This window comes from Magnolia sinica, chromosome 1 (genome assembly GCF_029962835.1).
Source record: "Magnolia sinica isolate HGM2019 chromosome 1, MsV1, whole genome shotgun sequence".
NCBI classification, from domain to species: domain Eukaryota; kingdom Viridiplantae; phylum Streptophyta; class Magnoliopsida; order Magnoliales; family Magnoliaceae; genus Magnolia; species Magnolia sinica.
In genome coordinates this window covers 11,195,037-11,216,646 of record NC_080573.1, presented here as the reverse complement: position 1 = coordinate 11,216,646, position 21,610 = coordinate 11,195,037, and the positions used below count along the sequence as shown (strand labels likewise).

The 21,610-nt window shown below is 40.7% G+C and overlaps 1 protein-coding gene across 1 annotated transcript; it reads right to left on the bottom strand.

Annotated features, from left to right (window-relative positions):
- Positions 1–3,746: 3,746 nt before the first annotated feature.
- Positions 3,747–16,936, bottom strand: LOC131239796 (probable folate-biopterin transporter 4). The gene is made up of 7 exons (XM_058237668.1): positions 16,635–16,936; positions 9,995–10,122; positions 9,196–9,417; positions 8,237–8,725; positions 7,030–7,227; positions 5,972–6,109; positions 3,747–4,305 (listed from the first exon to the last, which is right to left on the bottom strand). Exons 1-7 carry the CDS (start codon positions 16,713–16,715, stop codon positions 4,044–4,046), a joined length of 1,518 nt encoding a protein of 505 aa, XP_058093651.1. The 5' UTR covers positions 16,716–16,936; the 3' UTR covers positions 3,747–4,043.
- Between the last annotated feature and the right edge of the window lie 4,674 nt (positions 16,937–21,610).

Sequence of the window (21,610 nt, the reverse complement as noted above, 5' to 3'; positions counted from 1 at the left end):
GTCTGGGATATGCCTCATATCCCTGAAAACCAATGTGCAGCCCACATAGTCTTCACACAATTATCACTGACTCCAACGATATTCGATATGCCAGAATTTTTCATCTTCACGGTCCCAGAGTCACCTGACTTGTAGCTTATGAATAAATCCCTATGTGGAGTCGCATGAAATGAGGCTTCCGAGTCTATTACCTAGTCAGTGTCCTGACTCATAGCCGTGAGACAAACATCATAATCTTTTAAAAGAATAATTACAACGTTGTCATCTGAAGCGACCGCAGTGGAGTCTGATCCATCTTCCTTCTCCTTTCCTTTTCCTTTCTTGTCGTTCTTCTTATTACGACATTCATAGTGGCCCCTCTTCCCATGATTTCAACATTTAACATCCTTCCTGGTACTTGACTTGCCTCTTGATTTATCTCAGGCATTCCCGCCCTTTCTGTTTTTTCCTTTCCCTTGATCTTATATCACAAGGGCCTCTTGCTGAGTAGACCCTTGAGACTTCTTCTTTGTCTCTTCATTGAAGAGATAACTAGTTATCTGTTCTATAGACACCTTTCCGTCTAGCACGGAGTTACTCAAAGACACCACCAATGTCTCCCAACTATCAGGTAATGAACTAAGCAATAGCAAAATTTGTAATTCATCATCCAAGACCATCTTCATAGCAGAGAGTTGGTTCAATATATTGCTAACTTCATTCATGTGCTCAGCCACAGAACCACCATCTTTGAACTCGAAATTCACAAGTCGTCTTATCAGAAAAATTTTATTGTCGGCTGTCTTCCTCTCATACAGCCATTAAAGTTTCAGTCACATGCTAGCGGCTGAGGTCTCCATAGACACATGTTGGAATATGGAATCGTCCAGCCATTGTCTAATAAATCCCACCACCTTCCGGTCCAACTTCTTCCAATCATCATCTGATATATCCTTAGACTTTACTGATATGCCTTGAATTAGAGAATACAAGTCTTTGCAATAAAACAAGTCCTCTATCTTAGCCTTTCATATGGTTCAGTTAGAACCATTGAGGCTGATCATCCTTGATGAGCCACCTTCCATAATTTAGAACCGATCCCACTCCGTTCAACCAACCTGAACTCTCTAATACCACTTTGTTAGGGGCCGTTGCACAAAACCTTAGGATCTAGCCTCCCAAATACACCAGAATTATAGGATAATAATGTAATGAAATAAATCAAAGTACAAACAACATAATACAAGAGATTTTTACGTGAAAAACCCTCAAAGATGTAAAAACCACGGGACCTCGTCCAAATCAACAATCCACTATGAAGTAGAACGTTACAACCGATCACAAGCACACACTACTTGGATCAAACCTTCTTCACCCACACAGGAGTGGATAAATAATAAGAGAATAAAGAAAAATGGAGAGATCTCACTGATCACGAGGACATAGAAGTGTTAAGATGCTGAGTGCACAATAGATCACCTCTATGAACATAACCTCCCTTCCACAAGCTCTCTCTCTCTCTCTCTCTCTCTCTCTCTCTCTCTCTCTCTCTCTCCTTCTCTCACACATTTGATAGCCCTAAACCCTTTAACAAACTCTTGTAAACCTTTAGGAAACCCTCTTGTATTACCTAGAAAAGCCCTATGAACCCCTATTTATAGTTTAGGCAACTTCCTTTCGTACCTCTTGCGAAACCGCCTCAAATTTCCGCAGTCCGCACAAGATTTGAACTCAAATCTGCGTAACCTTGATTGGTCAAGCAGGGTCCTCGACCGGTCGAACACCTCCCTCGATTAGTCGAGCAACTCGAAAAAATTCAAACCAAACTTGCTGGAGTTTGAGTCGAGTCAGTCCTCAACTAGTCAACCAGCACCCTCGACCGGTCAAGTGAGGCTCTTAACCGGTCGAGCATTAAGGAGAAATCCCCATCAATGAGGTCTAACTCTTTGGGCCCCACCGTGATATGTGATGGACATTCATGCTATGCATTCGGTAGGACCCATCTACGTCATGGGACATGCCAAAAATCAGCTGTATTCGGAACTCAGGTGGGGCATATCATTTGAAATCATGGAAAATCATAGCTAAAACATCTAAAAACACTCGGTGGGGCCACTTGAGTTTTGGAATGGCCTGAAATTTAGTGTAACCCCTCATCCAAGTGGGACACGCAATGGATGGGCTGGATGTCTAGACCCGGCCGATGCTTAACATGGAAGGGTGCATTTGTATCTGTCACACATCACAATGGGGCCTACAGAGCTTGACCTCATAGTACCATTTCCATATGTGTGTGTGTGTGGGGGGGGAACGGTCGAGCTCATGGAAACTCCCCATGAGGTTGAGTTGTATGGGCCCGACCATGATGTATGTCGAAAATCTACCCCATCAGTCAAATGCACCATTCCCCACCATGATGTATGTCGAAAATCTACCCCATCAGTCAAATGCACCATTCCATAGTGGGCCTATGGGCCACACCACATACAAAAGTTGAGACAGGTTACCCTCCATTAAAACATTCATAATTAATTTTTGGGCCCACTGAGATGTGGTTCACAAATCAAGACCATCCATTATGTGTGTCCCACTTGGATGAGGGGTCAGTCCAAGTTTTAGACGCATCCAAATTTCAGGTGGGCCTCACCAAGTGCTTTTATATGTTTTAAGCACGTCTTCACATGATTTTAGATGGTATGGCCCACCTAAGTTCCGTATATGGTTGATTTTTGGGATATCTCATAATTTAAAGGGGACCCATCAAATGCACGGTGTTGATGTTCGACATACATCATGGTGGGGCCCACACAGCTCTACCTCATGGAGAGTTCCCATGAGCCCAACAGTATTGAACCTTTTCCCTGTATATATGAATGCTCACAGAAAAAATTAGAGCACAGTAGATGAGTCCGTACAACGCCCTCTTTTTTATCGCTGCCCGAAAACTTATCTCACCGAAGGTGATTTTTAGCGTACGGACATTGGTTTTTTTTTACGAAAATACCCCTGCCTATTAAGGTAAAGCAGCTAGAAAAGGCAGGGGTATTTTCATCTTTCTGAGTTCGTCCATACCAATAGTAGTCTAGTTTGGTAATTAAAGTTTTTTTGGATTGGGTCAAATAACACGCACCAGTTCACACAGGAACTCATGCAAACTTTTTGAGAACTCATCATACGCGATGTAATTTGATTTGCATAATCTGAATGGTCCAGGGAACTCGTGCAAACTTTTTGAAAACTCATCATACGCGATGTGATTTGATTTCCATAATCTGAACGGTCCACGTGATGCGGGACCTTATGAAACCCTAGGGCCCAACTTTTACTTTGATCCAAAACTTTGATGGACCATGGAAAAAGAAAACAATTTTCTCCCTTGATTTGCATCTCTCTTTGCTATGGTCCACCAGAGTTTTAGATCAGGATGAAAATTGGTACCTTGGGGTTTCATGGGATTCCGCATCACATGGACCGTTCGGATTAGAGGCCCATGACACGTGTGCAAACATGCACACGTGCACAGGTGATATATATATATAGCAAGATCCCAGCTATAGAATATTTAGCAATTTTCAGTTGAATAAGAACCATTTCTGCATTTTCTTTCTTAACTGTCCATTTGACTGACACCTATTGAACAGTTAGAATACCACCATCTGGGAGATCTTGTCCCCATCATATCAACGGTTCGGATCACTAGACCACACACCCAACTTGCACAAACTGAAGGCCAGGATGATATACAGTACAACCATTCTGCACGGGAATTCTATAATTCATTTTTATCAATTCATATATGGGCAACATAACCTTACAGACATCAAGATAAAAAGACACAAAAATACTACAAATTGTCAGCGCTCCGGCATGACCATTGCCAAAATCAAGCTATGAATGGTGAAAAAAAATTGATATATTTCATTCAGTTGTATATGAATTCAACAAATGCTTCAGAGACATTAAAAAACGTCAAGAAGCCACAAAGTGTAACTATCTGTTAAGTTGCTACTGTGAACTCTCCATATGGGGAGAAATATAAAGAGAATGAAACCTGCTTCAGATGATCAGGCCGACAATCCTGTGGCTTCCTTTGGTATCAAAAACAGGAACCCAACTGGAACGAAAGTACAGATTACTTGAATTGAGATGCCCAAGAGAAGGTTGTCGAAAGAATTCGATGAAATATTCAGTATGGAAGCCAAACCGGCTCCTACAAATGAACTCAATGTGTTGCCCAGATTGTTGACGGACATGAAGAGAGCAAAGAGCGTGCCTTCAATCCCAGGTGGACATAGCTGTCCCGATATGATCAGAAACGGCATCATTCTGCACCACCAAGTGAAAGCTCGAAATGAAAATATAGCATTCATAGGCAACAATCTTTTAAAATACAGCATTAAGGAAACGGCCCACAGTCCAAATTCCACTGGCAAAAACAGCTGGTTAAGATTGTATGAATCGGTGTGATTTTTTAGCTATGTTCCTTCTCAGTGGTCCTAGGATTTGTACAGTCTGGATACGTGGCATGTATGCCACATGCATTGTGATAGGTTCACACCAAACTCGCAGCCAAGTTTGCCGCTCTAGTGTTATTTTTACTGATTGGTAGAAGATGAGCGCTCAATTGGTAAAGTAAATGCGGGACCCACATGGTATATGCAGGACATTGAAATTGTATATCAGATACATGACCTCATATTACCCTTAAACATAATCAGCCCAGACCAACACACAGATGGGCCACAACACGGGGAACCATGTGAGAGGGGATGCCCACCCTTGATTTGCACAGGGGCTCACCTGAATTATAAAGCAGCCTGATTTTTCTCCGGATCCTTCATTTGGGCCGGATGAAGGGTCTGAACAGCCTGAATTCCATATAAACAACATGGTAGCCCTCCATGCAAATCAAAGATGCCTTGCTCCCCACGGGGTGCCCACCTTATTCATGGATCAGCCTGAAATTCAGGCTCCGGGGGTAATATGTGCTGAAGCATCTGATAGACTGGTTGGATTTCGTGCATGCATCACATGGGCCCCACATCTGCCTGTTACCACCATAGCTTGTGGTGGTACCGGTACCACTGGAGCAAACCCCTTGGTAGAAACATAGTCAATGAGAGAAGATCATTGCTTATGGTGGTACCATAACCACTTTTTCAAATCAATACAGTTTACAGGTGGTGAGCTCCCACCTTTGAGGGGAAAAAAACTGATTTGGTGGTCACAAATTGGATAATGGATTGGGAAAAAGAAAAACTAATGGGGTGCCCTTTGGATGCACTATCGAATTGAATTTTTAGCATCAATATTGATTGATTGGGCTACAAATTGCAATTACGCTTCTTTCAAGTTGCAAACAAAATGAATGTAAAAGCACTTTGAAGGATTCTCCTCGTTACAAATACCCCGAAACACCATACAAATTGGTCATTTTTCGCCCTTGTTCAAACTTCGAACCAACCATCCATGGTTCGATTCACTTGTGCATCCAAATGCGGCCCAAGATAGCAATGCCGTCCATGAAATCAAGGGAACACTCACAATCCTTTTGAAAGGGGCATCCAGCATTTCGTTTTGCAGAAGTGAAGAATATCCTGTTCTTTTCTCTCTACGCACTTCATGCTCTCAGATGGCATTTAAGTCCTTACAGAAGTCAACAAAACTACATATTTTACTTTTAGGCTTCAAGAAGGCTCCAGTATGCACCATATGTTTGAAAAGTCTGGATGCATGTAAGCACCTAAGCATGCATGTATTTTACGCGTTTGTACGCATGCATTTTCTGTATATTTTAATCCAATGCCATACATTGAGAAAGTACGTATGCATGTTTTTTTTTCTTGCATGATGTATCAACATTCCACGACTAGAGTCTGGATGAGACATATTTGTATGTTTTATGCTTTTTCTTGATTTTGTCATCATGGGCATGTAAATCACTTTACAAGAACAAAAGCAAAAAAGGATGAATGAAGGACGGGGAACATACTTCAGCTGGCTGATTACATCAGAGAGAGCAGACCCCCAAAGCACCATAACCTTGTCTGGTATGCCATACTGGACATTTAACCGAGATACTAGAACAAGATCGAAAAGGCTCATGATAGCCAGACCAACATGAGCCCACCTGCACCAAATTCACAAATAACAAGAAACTAGCATCATTGGTTTACCATGAAACAGAAAGTATACAAAAAAGGCTGCATTTCTACACGAAATTTGACGCTGCTAACCAAAAACATATAATATTTTGGCAGAGCGTGTGGGATTGCTAAAACAAAGACTGTAGTCGTTTAATTAGGCCAATGACCAAAAAAGAAAAATACTAGTACTGGACTTTCTGAAAAAAAAATGCCTGCAGAAAAGGGGAAAAATCACATATATATATATATAACTCTCTAAGGCATAGGTCCCACTTTTCAGCTCCTCTTCTTCTTTTTTCTCATTTTCATTACAACTCAAACTGAAAGGGAAATTTTATAGGATAGCTATAAGACCAGCCATGCTTTATGGGACAAACTGTTGGGCATTTAACGAACAACATGTACATAGGATGAGTGTAGCTGAAATGAGGATGTTGAGATGGATGAGTGGCAAGACGAGGAAGGATAGAATTTGAAATTAATGCATTCAAGGGAACATGGGAGTGAGTTAGTACAGGTTGAAGGCTGTAAAAGGGCGAGGGAAAGGCCCAAAAGAACATGGACGGATGTAGAAAGAAAAGACTTGATGACCTATGGTCTAACTAAAGGTATGGCCCTTGATACGGTGGACTGGCAGATCAGGATTCATGTAGCCGACCCCAATTATTTGCCAGAAGGCTTAGATGATGATGAAGATGACAACAACGATGATGATTTCTCATTTTTCTCTTCTATCTTTTATTCTTAGTTATCCTCTTCTTGTTTCGCTCCTTATTAAGTCAAGGGGTCTTGCCATGGTGGAACACACATCACCTACTATTGCGCAAAACTACTATACAAAATAAGTAATGGAAATCATTATGCTGAGATGGAGCTCCAAAGCAAATATGTCTAAATTACTTACATGAGTATTCTTCTTAGCTTCATGTGCTTCAAATAGCGACTGTAGATAAATGTTCCAAGCATGAGTCCAAACCATCCAACCACGCGTACAGTCCCCAAAAAGGATGGTTCTAAGTGCAAGAACTCAGTCTGGTAATAGAACATAACTGTTGAGAGGTTTGGAACAGTAACGTGTGCAAAGAAAAACCATGCCATCGGTCTGGCCTTCCCACAAGTTCAAAAACAACGAAATATTGCAATTAGGAAGGCATTTAAACAGAAGCCTCTGCAAAGAAAAATATAGAGAATAATAACTAAGAGAACTGCTCAAATGATGTATTACCACACAGAATGCCAATAAGTGTCATCCCCATTATTATGTGGCAACAATGGTGATTGAGACTGTTGATCAAGCGGGTCACCCCTTTTTTTCTTTTTCTTTTTCTTTTTTCTTTTTTTGAAGGGCAAGTGGGTCACCCCTTTGACAGGGTATGGGCAAAAAATCATAGTGATTGGAAGACTTCCACCATCAGACTGTTATATGACGTTTGCCGGTTGAACATTGAACACTGCTCATAGTTTTAATTAATGGGGCTCTTCTTCAGGCCACTGCCATTGCCTTACCTTTCAGACAACCAGTAGGGAATTACACCACACATGGTGCATGTGGCAGGTGAGGCCCACCTGAGTTTTGAATCAAGCTGATCTTTTCATTGTTCCTGTTTTTCAAGGGAGACTCACTTGACGAATGCGTAGCATGGAACTTAACCATGATGGAGGGCCCCACACAAACATATGGCCTGTCTCCCCATTGTTTCTATGGTGTGGCCCACCTGAGTCATTGATAGGTCATATTTTTAGCCCCATGGCCTAGCAGCGAATGGCTCACCTGATGGATGGAGTGGATGCCACACACACTACACATTGTGCCCACACATCTCAGTTGATGGACAGTGAAGAGGCAATGGACCGATAAAGGGATGGATCATGTACAAAGAAGAAGGAGAAGGGAGTAGAAGCTGCCATGGGACATCCGCTTGGCGGCCCGTCAAATCAACAGTTCTTATCACCATCCACAAAGTGGCATGCATGAGTAGAGCTGTTTCGTTCTGTGCCACATCAAACTCCATGACACCCCATGAAGTGTGAACATCATAGTAGCATTCTTCAGAAAGTGAGAAAAAAAAAGAAAAAAAGAAAAAAAGCATCATGCACCCCTTGCAGTTTACCTTAGTATGATGGGCTGCCTAAATGCCCGACACAGACTAAAAATGGCCGATTTTATAGACAGGAAGCATCTCATGATGAAGGACTTATGCTGAATCTCAGGTTCTTTGATGATTGCTTTCTCTTTTTTATTTTTGCGACTTCTCTTTCTCCTTCTTGAAGTGCCACCCTTGGATGTTTCAACCCTTTCCAGCTTCTGTAGTGGACCATCTGAATCTGATGATGTCGTTGCATTTCCATTCACCACATAATTCCCTAGGTTATTAGAGCTTCTTGAGTCTACATGATCCAGCAAGGTACCGCTGCCTAAAGGAGCCTCCTTGACCAAACCACAAGATAATAGTTGGATGGTCGGGAGAACAGAGAAAAGAAGAAAAATCATATCCATCGGTAAATTGGCTAATGTGTATCCCCCCAGCAGACTCCCACATATTCCACCAAAGGCCATTGCCGACCAAGATATTGACTGGAGATCTCCAGCAAATGACGCCCTGATATAAAGTAAGACCTCAAGTCAGCTTCTTCTGATTACAGATACAAAATGACGAATGCTATGCAACTGCAAAGGCCCATTAGCAAACATAAACAGCAAACACACCCGCATGCCAATGTGGCATACATGCAATAGGTAGCGATGGTTCATCAGATCAGCACCATGGCAAATGTTCCCTAACTCAAAAATCAGACTGGTGTAATGATTATTTGGACCACATATGTACGCAGAATGCAACCATCAGTTTATCCATTTTCCATATGCATATGGGTGGCCTGAAGAGCAGATCAGCCTCATTTTTTGGGCTTGGGCACTTCCACTGATGGGCCCTTCCTGATGAACAACCCAGATACCAAACGTGTTTGCCACGTTGGCATGCTTGAGTCGCAATGTTTGTAGATGTGTGCTTAAAAGTAGCATTTGTCCAGCACAAATAGTATATTTAAACAAACATGAAAATGCACATACCTCTCCAACCGAACAGCTTCTGCAATCATCGCATCGATTACAACATCTGCCATCGCAGAACCTAGGTTTTGTACTGTTAAGACAATTGTGAGGGGTACACGTGAACTCCTTATGGATGCTTTTAGACCCATTATAAGCCATGGTACAAGAGAGAGTGTGGTTGCGATGACTAAGTATGGCACTCTTTTCCTACCTCTAATGGGAATACAGTCTGACAAAATTCTGCATGGAAAAAAAAAAAGCCTTCTGCTTTGAGCAAATTGATGGCAATTACAAACACAGTGTGTGAGAATATGGGAATCAAATTCATTGAAATTTATGAAAGTGACAACTCCACCATACACACAGTAAACGTGTGCAGCGGCTGGTCTGTTGGTTTGATGGACCACCATGAATTGGCCCAGATAAAATTCACAGTGTTTTGACAGAACCAACCATCCGACTATTGTGGACCATCGATGTGTGGACTTTTCCACAATTTTCAAGCTAAAGCATCCATTTTGCAGCCCATTAATAGCACAGCTACCATAGATGATCCCCTTGCTTAATGCATTATGGCCCATCCAAATGTTGGCCCACCAAGTCAACAATTCTATTTCCTTGTCACCATATAAAAATGCCATGTGTATGGTATAGATGTTTTGGTGCGCACTTCAAGTTCATGGAACACAATTAAGCATGCAAAATCATAGGAGCATTCCTAATATAATAAATCAAAAATTCTTCTGCAGTATCCATAAGACCTTCAAATGGAATGAGTTAGAAAAAAGAGATGAATGGGTGTAAGACAAGATCATACCCATAAAATGGCTTTATACTCCATGGGAAAAATGCTATTGATACTACAAACTGTGAGGCTGAGGGTGACAACTTAAGAATGTCCTTGAGCTGGTAAGAAACTGCCGTCCATACAAAGGATCTGAAACCCTGCATTCACGTGCAAGCAAATAAGACTTGGAAAAAGGAGTCGTCAAACTTCTCATACTATTGAAAAAGCTAAATGGAATTTGAGTACAAAGAAAAAGTTAAATAGAACAAATTCAAACATTGTTTGGAAAAGCAATTCGATAAAGAACTATGCTTAGAATAAATTTTTAGAAGGACCAAGAAAACCATTGCTTGGTGCAATGCACCAAACCAATCGGTCCCTATCCTTGGTAAAGGAGGGTTGACGTCAGGTGGGGCAGCCATTCATTGAACTTATGCCAATCAGCCACTGGAAGTCCCAGCCAACCCAAATAGCTGGGACAATGCTAGGATGATAGTGATGATGGTGACAAAATAAAACCATATATTTCATTGATGTGAGGGGACATATGAAAAACTTCCAAGTGGCATATGGTTAAACACTACAGAAATGAAAAGCAATAGTGAGTATACCATCCTGCCCCTACAAAGTAGTTTCTGTTTTTACTGGCCAAAGCACAAAGTATTTGAAACAATAAATTGCTAACATTCCCAAAAGTATTAGAGTTTGTTCAACCGAGAAAACACACGCGTGCATATTCCCATGAGGAAATTAACTAGATACTCCTTGACAATCAACACTAAAAAGAAAACTATTTCTGCCCCTATGAAGTGGAAACTAGTAAGTGTCCAAAACAATAAATTCTGATCCCTCTCGAACTAAGATATGGCTTACAATATTGAAATCCCACTATTAAGACACTTGGATCTGTCGTATTCAAAATATTTACTTGTATCCTATAGCATTTGTCACAAATGAGTGGACAGCCCTCTGGACTGGTACCTGGGCAAGTAATCATTTTGATCTGTGTCATACCTTAGCCTGCCATCTACAAGGGAGGTAATCAAACTTGGCAAATGGAGTAGCACATGTGGAGGGATATATGCCTACTGGCATTTAAGATAATTGCATTGACTTGTGAGGTTTTCACAATTTTGACACCAACTTTACCTATATATCTATCTACGATCTCAATCTGATTTAATGTCAAGGCACCACCATAAGAGAATTGCGTCATCGACGTAATGCAGATGGGAGAAACACCAGCCTCTCATATATATGCAAACCTCCATATGAAAGCTTTAAAGGACACCCATAGAAAAAATGAAGCACACTCCATGCATGAATGGATACGAGAGAGAGGTTCTTCCTGATGAGAATTTCTCAGATGACAACGGAAACCTCTAGACATCCAAGATTCGTCATTTATTCCTTCACTGCCCATTTATCTATCATATCTGGTCCCTTCTCCTTAATCCCTTCAACATCTCTTGGTGCTTCCCAGATTCGTCTGCTCGTCTTTTGAAGGCCTGGCATGGGGTTAATATTGGCAAGCTCCGAACTCCAATCTGGAGGATAGCCCTCCTGGCTATTTGGTGGTCCGTTTGGGAAGAAAGGAATGGTAGATGTTTTAGAGATGTCTCTAACTCAGCTGAGTTCGTTGCAAGCAGAGCTAAAAAATCTATGTCCGAATGGGTTACTAATGTTGACTCCTTGAGGGGATGTAATCTTCTATTTTTTGGGCCCTTAAGGTGTCGGTTCTTTGTAGGGGCAGCCTCTGTATTTAGTTTTAGGGTTGTTTTTTGTCGTTTTTTCTTTCGAGGGTTGCTGCTCCGCTACCTCAGCAGGCTAGCTCCCTCCCCTTTTTGTTTCTCCTTTTTTCCTTCAATGAAATTTTTGTTCTCTCAAAAAAAAAAAAAAAAAAACCTCTAGACATCCAATACCCCCGGGTGCATGAAGAGTTCAAACTGGCAACCTTCAAGTTGACGTGTTTGTATGCTTTTGTGATGATATTGAAAGACATACAAACATACACGCATAGAAGCATAAATGTAAAAATATATATATATAGATAACCAAAAAAAAAAAAGATAGAAAAAGGTTTCCATCCAAACTATAACAAATAGTACATAAATAGTATCATAAAACAAGAAATGGCTTGATTGATGTTTTCTCCTAATAGTTGTGTCACTTGTTCAACACAGATGTATTTTCAAAATGGAGTACCCCTCTAAACAGATTTTTCATAACCAAATAGAGTGAAACCTTCTATGTCTAATAGGTATAGGTTCAACTATATGGTGAATGAGAGGAGAAATACACTTTAGAACAAGTAAGAGCCTAGCAGCAAATTAAGGCTTCCTGTAGAACTGCCACCAAATAACCCAAGAGAACATTCTAATAGTCCTACAAAGTTGATATGAAGAGGAATTCCAACCCAAGGAGTATTCGTCTTAGTCTTATTTGCCACGTCCACCAACATAGACCTCTAAAAGGTAGGGAAGCTAGTCCTGTGAGCATCTACTCCTGAGTAGGCAAATAGAAATTGTCGAAAGTACTACAAACACCTTTTGGGTAACTTCCCTACCACCATAATTCTCTGCCAATAGAGAATTGATCCCATAAACTGGCTATATGCTAACCTAGCATGCAGCCCCATCTTTCCCGCCAAAGTTGTCATGCATGCAGTACATTCAAGCCATATAAATGGTGTACTTCAGCATGACGATCACCTAGCAAAATAATCAGGCCGATCCAATACCAAGTGGGCAACACCGTCAAAATCAAATGATGATAGATGATCCGTCTCAACATGCAGGTGTGGCTCACCAAATGAACTTCTCCCACTAGATAGCTATTTGCTGGAAAAGGTCCTCAATTAGCAGAACTATCAAAAGGTTTATTTCCTTCGCATATTTCCTACAATAAAGACTCCACTAACAATTCACCTCTAAAGCAATACCAAGGCACATCCATGTGGTGCTAGGAATCAATGTTTGAACAAGCAGCTGAACCAATCAAGCATGTAATTCAACTTAACATGGTTCAATAGCTAGTTTGAACTGTTTGAATTTCACATCAGCTTGATGTGACCTTCATATTCAGTTTTACCTGATCTGTGGGCCCAGTGTACGCCACTAGACACTACCTCAACTGGCAGGGCCTTGAGGCATGCTCCATACGAGGGATACAGTGGGCACCAGCCCATCGTCCTCTACCCAAAACTCTAGGAGTATTTTGGTATTACCAAATATCACAAGTAACCTGCTTTGATTAGGTTAAGGGGATGGCTTTCTTTTTTTCCTTGTTCTTTTTTTTTTTTTTTTGGTAGGGCATTCACCAAAACTCCTGTGGTAAGACTTGATCCCAGGCCTACACCACGTCAGGATAGGTGATAGTGATATGCACTATCTGGGATACCAAGCTAGAATACAATGGAGGTGGCTTTCTATTGTACTTTGTACTTTTGCATAAAGGCTTTCCAATTTTCTTCTCCTGTAGACATAGCTTCCTCTAGGAAGTGGACCATGTAAATCTATCTATTTTGCATATGCTCTTGCTTTTTGTGTCTGCTTCTTAGTTGCCATGACATAATAATCCAACAACAGTTTGTATAGTTTTAGCTATTTGAATGATGTTAAAATTTCATGGTTTTGCAGCAAGTACGGCTCCACATGGTAGCAATATGCCAACTGGTCGGTGATGTCAAGTAGGCCGTCATTTGTCAACCTTTGCCAAACACTCATGAGAATTAAGTTGACCTAAATAGCTGAGACAAGTCTACAATGATAATCATACTCATGGTGGCTTTTGAACCATGTGGACCAGTTAAGTGGGAATATTTACTCCAATCTGATCAAATTGCCGGTTTGGTCATGTTTTACAACACCGCTACTTCTAGGAGAAACCTCTTCAAGTATGTTGACATGGAAAAAAGGACCACGTGCGAATCTGCATCCACGCCAACAAAATCTTGGTGCGCAACCCTCCATGGAAGCCTTCCCTCATGCTTGCCACCCCATGCTTGACGCCTAGTGCTTCATCTCATGCAAAGGCCATCACATGCTTCATCTCATTTGCCATCTCACCATGCTTCATCAAAGAGAGATGGAGAAGAGAGAGAGGGATTGACCCTTCCACTTTGCGACACCCAACGCCACCATGGCACCATCGTGGCAGAGCATCATCTCGACCCCATAGTAGCGTAGCAACACCACGGCCCCGAGTTGGCGTAGCCTGCACGGGGTCACCTGCTTCAACTTCTATAAATATCCCTCAAGGATTTTCATTTCAAAGATTCAAAAAAATCCAGCTGCTACCCTCTCTTTCCCACGCCCACTTGCGAGTAGGTGAGGAGATATGGCCGCTCACTCATAGAGGCTAGCGGGCTGGGGCAATAGCCCCAGCAGGGCTGTTGAAACAACCCGCCACCGGTCTCTTAACAAAGCACAAATTTGGGCTCGCATATCGATCAAGCATTGTTAGTGTTGCTCTCACCATGCTCACTCTTGTGCTAGCCAGTATAAGGTCCAATGTTGGTTGAACTACATACATGGGCAGTGTCATGCACTAACTTCATCACCATATTACATAAACACAGCCCCCTGCTACCTACACAAACACAGCTATGAGATTATTACCTACACGAACACAGCCCTACATTCCGTCTACCCAGACACAACTCAGAGCTCCCTATCTTGCACATGACACAACATTGTGTTGCATGTCTCGTACCTAGCATAGCCTTGTGCTGCCTATCTTATACCTAGACGATGTCACGCACCGATCCTCTTCACTCTTATCTTCATATGGCCCCTTGCCAGTCTAAGTTCAGCCATGCATTAGATACCTAATACTAGCTAATCATAAGGGAAAGTCGCATGAGCACACCCTACTACTCGTTTGGATGATAATCCAAGTCTCGTATGCTCTTAGGAGACCAAATGCTCATTGTTAAGGCAGCATGTGTGTCCTTTAGCTATCTAAATGAGCCAAATGCTAAGGTTAATCATTTCTGGACGCTATGAATGCCCCAAACTAGTGATCCGAAGACTCTAAATACAGAAGATCCTTGGTTAAGGCACATGCATTACTCTGCTTTCTTAATGCTATGGAAGCAATCTTGTTCTCTTGGTCTTTACTTTAGAATCAAGGATATTTCAACTTAAAGTAATTAAGGTCATGTGCTAGACCACAACCCAACATGTATATTTGAACCCATATCAATAAACCTCTCTAAAGGGGCGTGCTTTCTCTTTTGTGTATAGCTTGACGATGCTTAATTAATGTTTATGGAAATTATCCTCAATATCAAGATAAACAGCAAATCCCTCCAAAATGGTGTCAATAACATGGCTCCACCACCATGGGACCACGGCAGTGCTAGGCACCATTAGTGTATTAAATAGCATTGGTAGCGTACGCTACGTAGCTTACCTGTGGGATTTTTATTTTAAAGAATGTAACATTTTTATATTTTATTGTTTTTTCCTTACTATTTATCATATTTTTCTTATTTTTAAATTAAAATATAGAAGTATCGTGTAGCTTACACTATACGCTACGGAGGGTTGAACGCTACGCAACACACTACCGCTATTTAAAACATTGAGCACCACGAAGAAGAAGGGTCACTCCCTCTCTTTCCTCTCCCTCTCCCTTTGATGAAGCATGAGGAGATGAGATTTTCATACATGAGATGAAGCATGAGATAAAGAACGAGGTAGCTGCACAAGGTGTCAAACAGGACGTGGCAAGCACGGGTGTCAAGCACGAGGTGGCAGCATGAGGGAAGGCTCCCAAGGAGGAAGGCTCCCACAAAGCACCACACATGAAGATTTTGCTAGGGCGGATGGCTGCAGAGGATTTAGGGGTCAAGTGCGGAAACGCATGTGGTCATTTCTTTTCTTTTTCATGTCAACAGAGTCGTAGACAAAAACATCAACCTTCATTTCTATTTCTTGGATCAAACTTCCCTTTCTTTTTCTTTAAGTTGTCCTCACCCCCCAATAGAAAATCCAATCCAATCAATATGCCCCAGCATAAGAATCAAACAATACTTCAATGGACGCCCAGTAAGAATTCCAAACTCAAAGAAAGCAGTTAGTTAAAATAATCCCTGATAACCATTTCCTCTATCCCAATTCATCAAGATGCATTAGCATCCGTTTGGGTGGATCGGATGTCCTCCACATAATTCACCTTGAACATAACCATTCAATTTCAGCAGAAATACACCCTTTACAGGTTACTCATCAAAACACACACGCATACTCTTCGCACCATGGCATCCAAAGAAGGTGGTCAAATGGGTGTTTACAAAGATCCCGATCATGATTTGTAGTACATCCAAACAGGCCCTAAGCTTCTCGCTACAATTTGAAAATTGAACGCACCCAACATCACAAAAAAGGGAGAAAATTATCCAAACGCAAAACAGCACAAGAAAGTCAGAACATCAAAATACAAAAAAGATCAAATATCGGAAATCCACCCATGCCAGCTCCTAAAAATCCAAGACCCAAAATCTTAATACCCAAAACCCAAATCCAAAAAAACTCAAATCCCAAAAAGAACCATCTCTTTAAAGACACCAAAACAAGATCCAATCAAAAACAAAATCAAACCAAAGCTACCAAAATTCTCAAGAATACATGAATCAAATGAAAAAGGGGGAATGAGACAATCAAACCTGGGTGAAGTAAATCAAGCAAACGAGCCATAAGAATGAGGTGCCAAACGCAGCCCGCATCTGTTTGATCCATGTTATCATTTTCGCTCTGCTGCTACCGCATCAAACGACTCTTTTCTTTTCTTTTCTTTTCTTTTTTTCCTTTCTTTCCTACTCAGAAGGAAAAATCCAAAAGTAAAGAGAGAAGGATGAAAAGAAACGCTCTCCTCTTCCCTTCTTCCATGTTTGAAGGGCGTTCGCTCGCTCATGCAAGATTTTGATTTTTCTCCGAATCTCGCTCTCTCAAGAAAGACGTTCGCTACGCTGAACGTTTACCACCATTTTCGAGAGAGGCCGGACTGAGAAAGAGCATCCCATTTGCGCGTGGATTACTCACCATAGGCGTGCGGATTTTACCGTGTAAGGCCCACCTTTTTTTTTTTTTTTTTGTATATCCACGCCGTCCATTAATTTTTCCAGATCATTTTAGGATACGATTCCAAAAATTAAGAAAATTCAAATTTCATGTGGACCACACCACTGGAAACAGTGGATAATCACCATTAAAAACTTTTGTAGGCCAGGAAGTTTTGGATCAATCCGATATTTTCATTTTTTATCCATCCTGGCCTGTTTGATCTTACCAACGGGTTGGATGGTAAATAACCATTACGGTAAGCCTAGGAATATTTTAATGGTAGGCGTTCAATCACCATTGTTTCTTATGGTGTGGTCCACCTGAGATTTGGATCTTCCTAATTTTTGGAACCACCTATTAAAATGGGATTGAAAAACGAGTGAATGGCGTGGATATACGAAATATCAACAAGGTAGGCCATCACCTACTTGACCGGTCACTAGACCCGGACACAGTAGTGACCCACCATGATGTATGCATGTGTTTTATCCAATCCGTCCATCCACTTTTCCAGCTCATTTTAAGGGATTCAGCCAAAAATGAGGAAGATTCGAATCTCAAGTGAGCCACAAAATGAAGCAAATCCAGAAATGGAGCAAATCCAGATCTTAGGTGGACCATGTTATGGGAAACCGTCCTGATTGGACACCCACCATTAAAAACTTCTCGAGGCCACAAAAGTTTTCAGATAAGCTGAAGTTTGCTTTTCCCCCCTCCACACTATGACCTGATCAACAAGTTGGATGGTAAATAAACATTATAGTAGGCCCTAGGAAGTTTTTATTGGCGGGTGTTAAATCCCCACTGTTTCTTATCTTATGGTTTACTTAAGGCTTTATGTGACTCTTTTTTTTCTTTTTCTTTTTCATTAAAATGAGCTTTAAAAAATGGATCAACGGCATGGATATACATTATGGTGGGTCCTACAGTACTGAAAGGTAACTATCGAATCTGAGTCCAAGCGTGGTGACATGGCAAAGTCACCCATGTTTCTTGTTCTGTGGTCCACTAGATATTTGGATCTGCCTTGGGCTAATGTTCTAAGTTTAGCTGGAAAAAATGGACAAACCAATATGAATATAACGCATAGATGATGGACCGTACCTCTTGGAAGGTCACTGTCGAACCGAGTCATGTGGTCACCACCGAATCCGAGTCCAAGCGTGATGAAACGGCAAAGTGAGACAACCGGATTCGGATTCGATTGTGAAAGTTTGTGGCCTCCACATGATCTACTTGCTTTATCCATACCGTTTATTGATTTATTTCAGCTCATTTTACGGCATGGAAGCAGTGAAGATGATGATGCTGTCGTTTGAAACCTTCCTTGGGGCCCGCTAGATGTTTATTTCCCATCCAAGTTATTCATAAAGTCACAAACTTTCACAAGGAGAGAATATAAATATCAGCTTGATCCAAAACTTCTTGTGGACCTAAAGAAGTTTTCGACGATAGTGGTTCAATTCCCAATGTTTCCTTTGGTGTGGTCCACTTTAGATTTCTATTTACATGGGCTCATGCCTTTTAATGATCAATAAAAATGGATGGACATCATGGATAATCATGGGGCTTATTATTGTGTTTGTTAAAAAATCATTTTGTTCACAAGTTTTGTCAAATCATTTAATGGCATGAGCCCAAAAATGAGGTATATCCAAAGTTCAAGTAGGTCACACGACGTAAAACAATAGACATTATATACCCACCATAGGGTTGCAGAAGCTTTGGATCAGGCTGATATTTTTGTCCTTATGTTTCATCCTAGTGGTAAAGATCTTATGAACAATTGAGCTATTTTATGAATGATTTGGATTACATACAAACATCATGGTGGAGATAAAAAAGGTTTGAATGGTAGGTAATTCATTTTCACTATTTTCAATTACATAAATTGAATTTTGGATCTGCCTGATTTTTTTGTCTAGTGTCTTAACATGATCTACTAAAACCATTGGATCATGGTGGGCTCCACGAGTGGTGGGGTCAAATGTCGCCTGGTACAACTGTAGTCTAACCAAAGTCTGGAGAAATAGTGGAATGGATTATGTGTGGCGCCTCTCTTACCGAACACGTCGCCGCCTTGAATATAGGGCCCACCTTGATGTACCAACTGTATGTCCACACCATCCATCCGTATTCTATAATCATTTTGTGACATGAGCCTAAAAATTAAGTAGATTCAGATCTTTGAGACACCAAAACATAGGAAACAATGCTATTTAACTATTAAAAACTCCCCGTGGACTACAAAATTTTTAGAACAATATAATATTTGTTTTTTCCCTTCATCCACATAGGTGTCACCTTATTTATAGGTTGTATTGTAAGTAAATATTACGGTAGGCCTTGGGGAGTTTTTAACGATGGATGTCTAATTACCATTGTTTTGGTAAGGTGTGGCCTACCTAAGATTTGAATATGCTTATGTTTTTTTCTTTGGGTTATGCTTGCAAAAAAGTTTGCAAAAGCCTTCTACCTAAGATTTGAATATGCTTATGGTTTTTTAAGATTTGAATATGCTTATGTTTTTGTTTTGGGTCATGCTTGCAAAAAAGTTTGCAAAAGCCTTCTACGAGAACCTCCCATGTCTTGTTGGGAAGCCAAGTACAGTCCATTGTGAAATTTTTAAGAAATCCACTCCATTTATCCATTTTTCAATATCATTTTAGGACATGAGAATAAAAATGAGGCGGATCCAAAACTAAAATAGGCCAGATGATAAGAATAATTGAGGAAAATGCCTGCCATTGAAACCTTCTTATTATCTTCCAAACTATTTATAAGATCATTGACAATGGGATGGGCTGAAAACACAAAAAAGTAAGCCTTATATAAACCATTTGTGGCCATACAAATGTTTCAAAGACGGTTGTTCAATCCCTACTTGAGCTTCATATCCAGTTAAGTTTTTGTCCTATGTTTTAAAACGAGCTCTCAAAAATGGATGAACCAGGTCAACATCTAACAAACATCATGGTGGACCCCACCTGACTTCCATTACAACAACTTCCCGCTAAAGGCATTCGCGTGGAATACGCATCTGCATTGGAGAGAGTGGATTAGGAGCAACCCCAGTCTTACCATGCACAGTGTTGCGAAGACCGTCGGGCCCACCTTGATGTGTGCATTAATTGTATATCCACATCGTCCATCTGTATTTCCAAATCATCATTTGGGGCATGGGTCCAAAAAATAAGTAGATCTAAATCTCAATAGATGAAAACACATAAAACAAAGATATTTGACCATTAAAAATTTATTAAAAGCTATAAAATTTTGTATCAAAGTTATATTTGTTTTTATTTCCTTTAGTTTTTATCAAAAGGTTGGACGACATGGATGTACAATACATGCATCAAGGTAGGCCCCACTAGACGTCCTTACTCTGCTACACATCCTCACTGGTAAGCTAGGTAGGGCCTACCATAGTGTCTGTGAAATATCCACATTGTGTATTTATTTTTCTACGTCATTTTGGAGCATGACCTATAAAATGAGATAGATTCATGCTTAAGTAAATCATATCAGGCATATCCATTTTAAAATAAGATACAAAACTAATAAATGAAGTTACACTCCTGATTAATATATTAGTGAAAGCAAATAACATTAAGGCTAAAATATAAACATTTTAATTCTAACTTGACTTTTTCATCCGCTGATTAGTCAAAGTCAAAGTCAAATAAATGGTTTTGTCACTGTTTTTTTTTTTTAAAAGATAAACAGATTACTTTAAATATTTTAAAATCTTGGATATTGACTTAAGTTTCCCATCTAAAATGCAATGATGCAGTGGAACCACGTCTGGCAATGCATGACCATCCACTACACAAGTGGTATGCAAGTACCACAAATCCAAACCGTTCAAATGGTAGGACGCAGTGTGGATGGACCACAAGCCAAAAATCATGGAACATGGTGACCGAAATGGCAACGGTTAAAATGGAAGCTGATATAACGTTCAAATGCAATAAATAAACATAAACTTGATAGGTGGTTGGATCACCAAGCAATCTGATGTATGCGCAACCTGCGGCGGAGTCAGCGGCTTAGAAGGTTTAGATTGCGAAAAATATATATTACATGTACAGCGACGCTGTTGGACCGTTAATGTACTTTACCTGCCACATGTACCGTAATTCAAACCGTGTAGCCCCCCAGCGGAGTTCTTGGAACTGAGAGGTACGCGGATTCCCTGCTTTCGCATACGGGAAGCTAGGCAGGGCCCATTTGTTGTTTGTGGTAAATCCACCCGATCCATTTATTTTTTCAGTTTATGTTAGAACATGGACCCAAAAATGATTCAAATCCAAAACTCAGGTAGGCCAGGCTAAAGAAAAGATAGTTAAGTAATAATAGTAGATGAGATGGAAGTGCTTTTAGTTCCTTTGGGAGTATGATTACTGTAATATTGCTTCCTGCATTTGGCGCATGAATTTTTTTAGAAATGTTTGTTAATGTCTACAAGTTTTGTAGATCCCACTATAATGTATGGGCCATATCTACACCATCCATCTATTTTTTGATATTATTTTAGGAAATGGGCAAAAAAAATGAGGCAGATCAAAAGCTCCAGTGG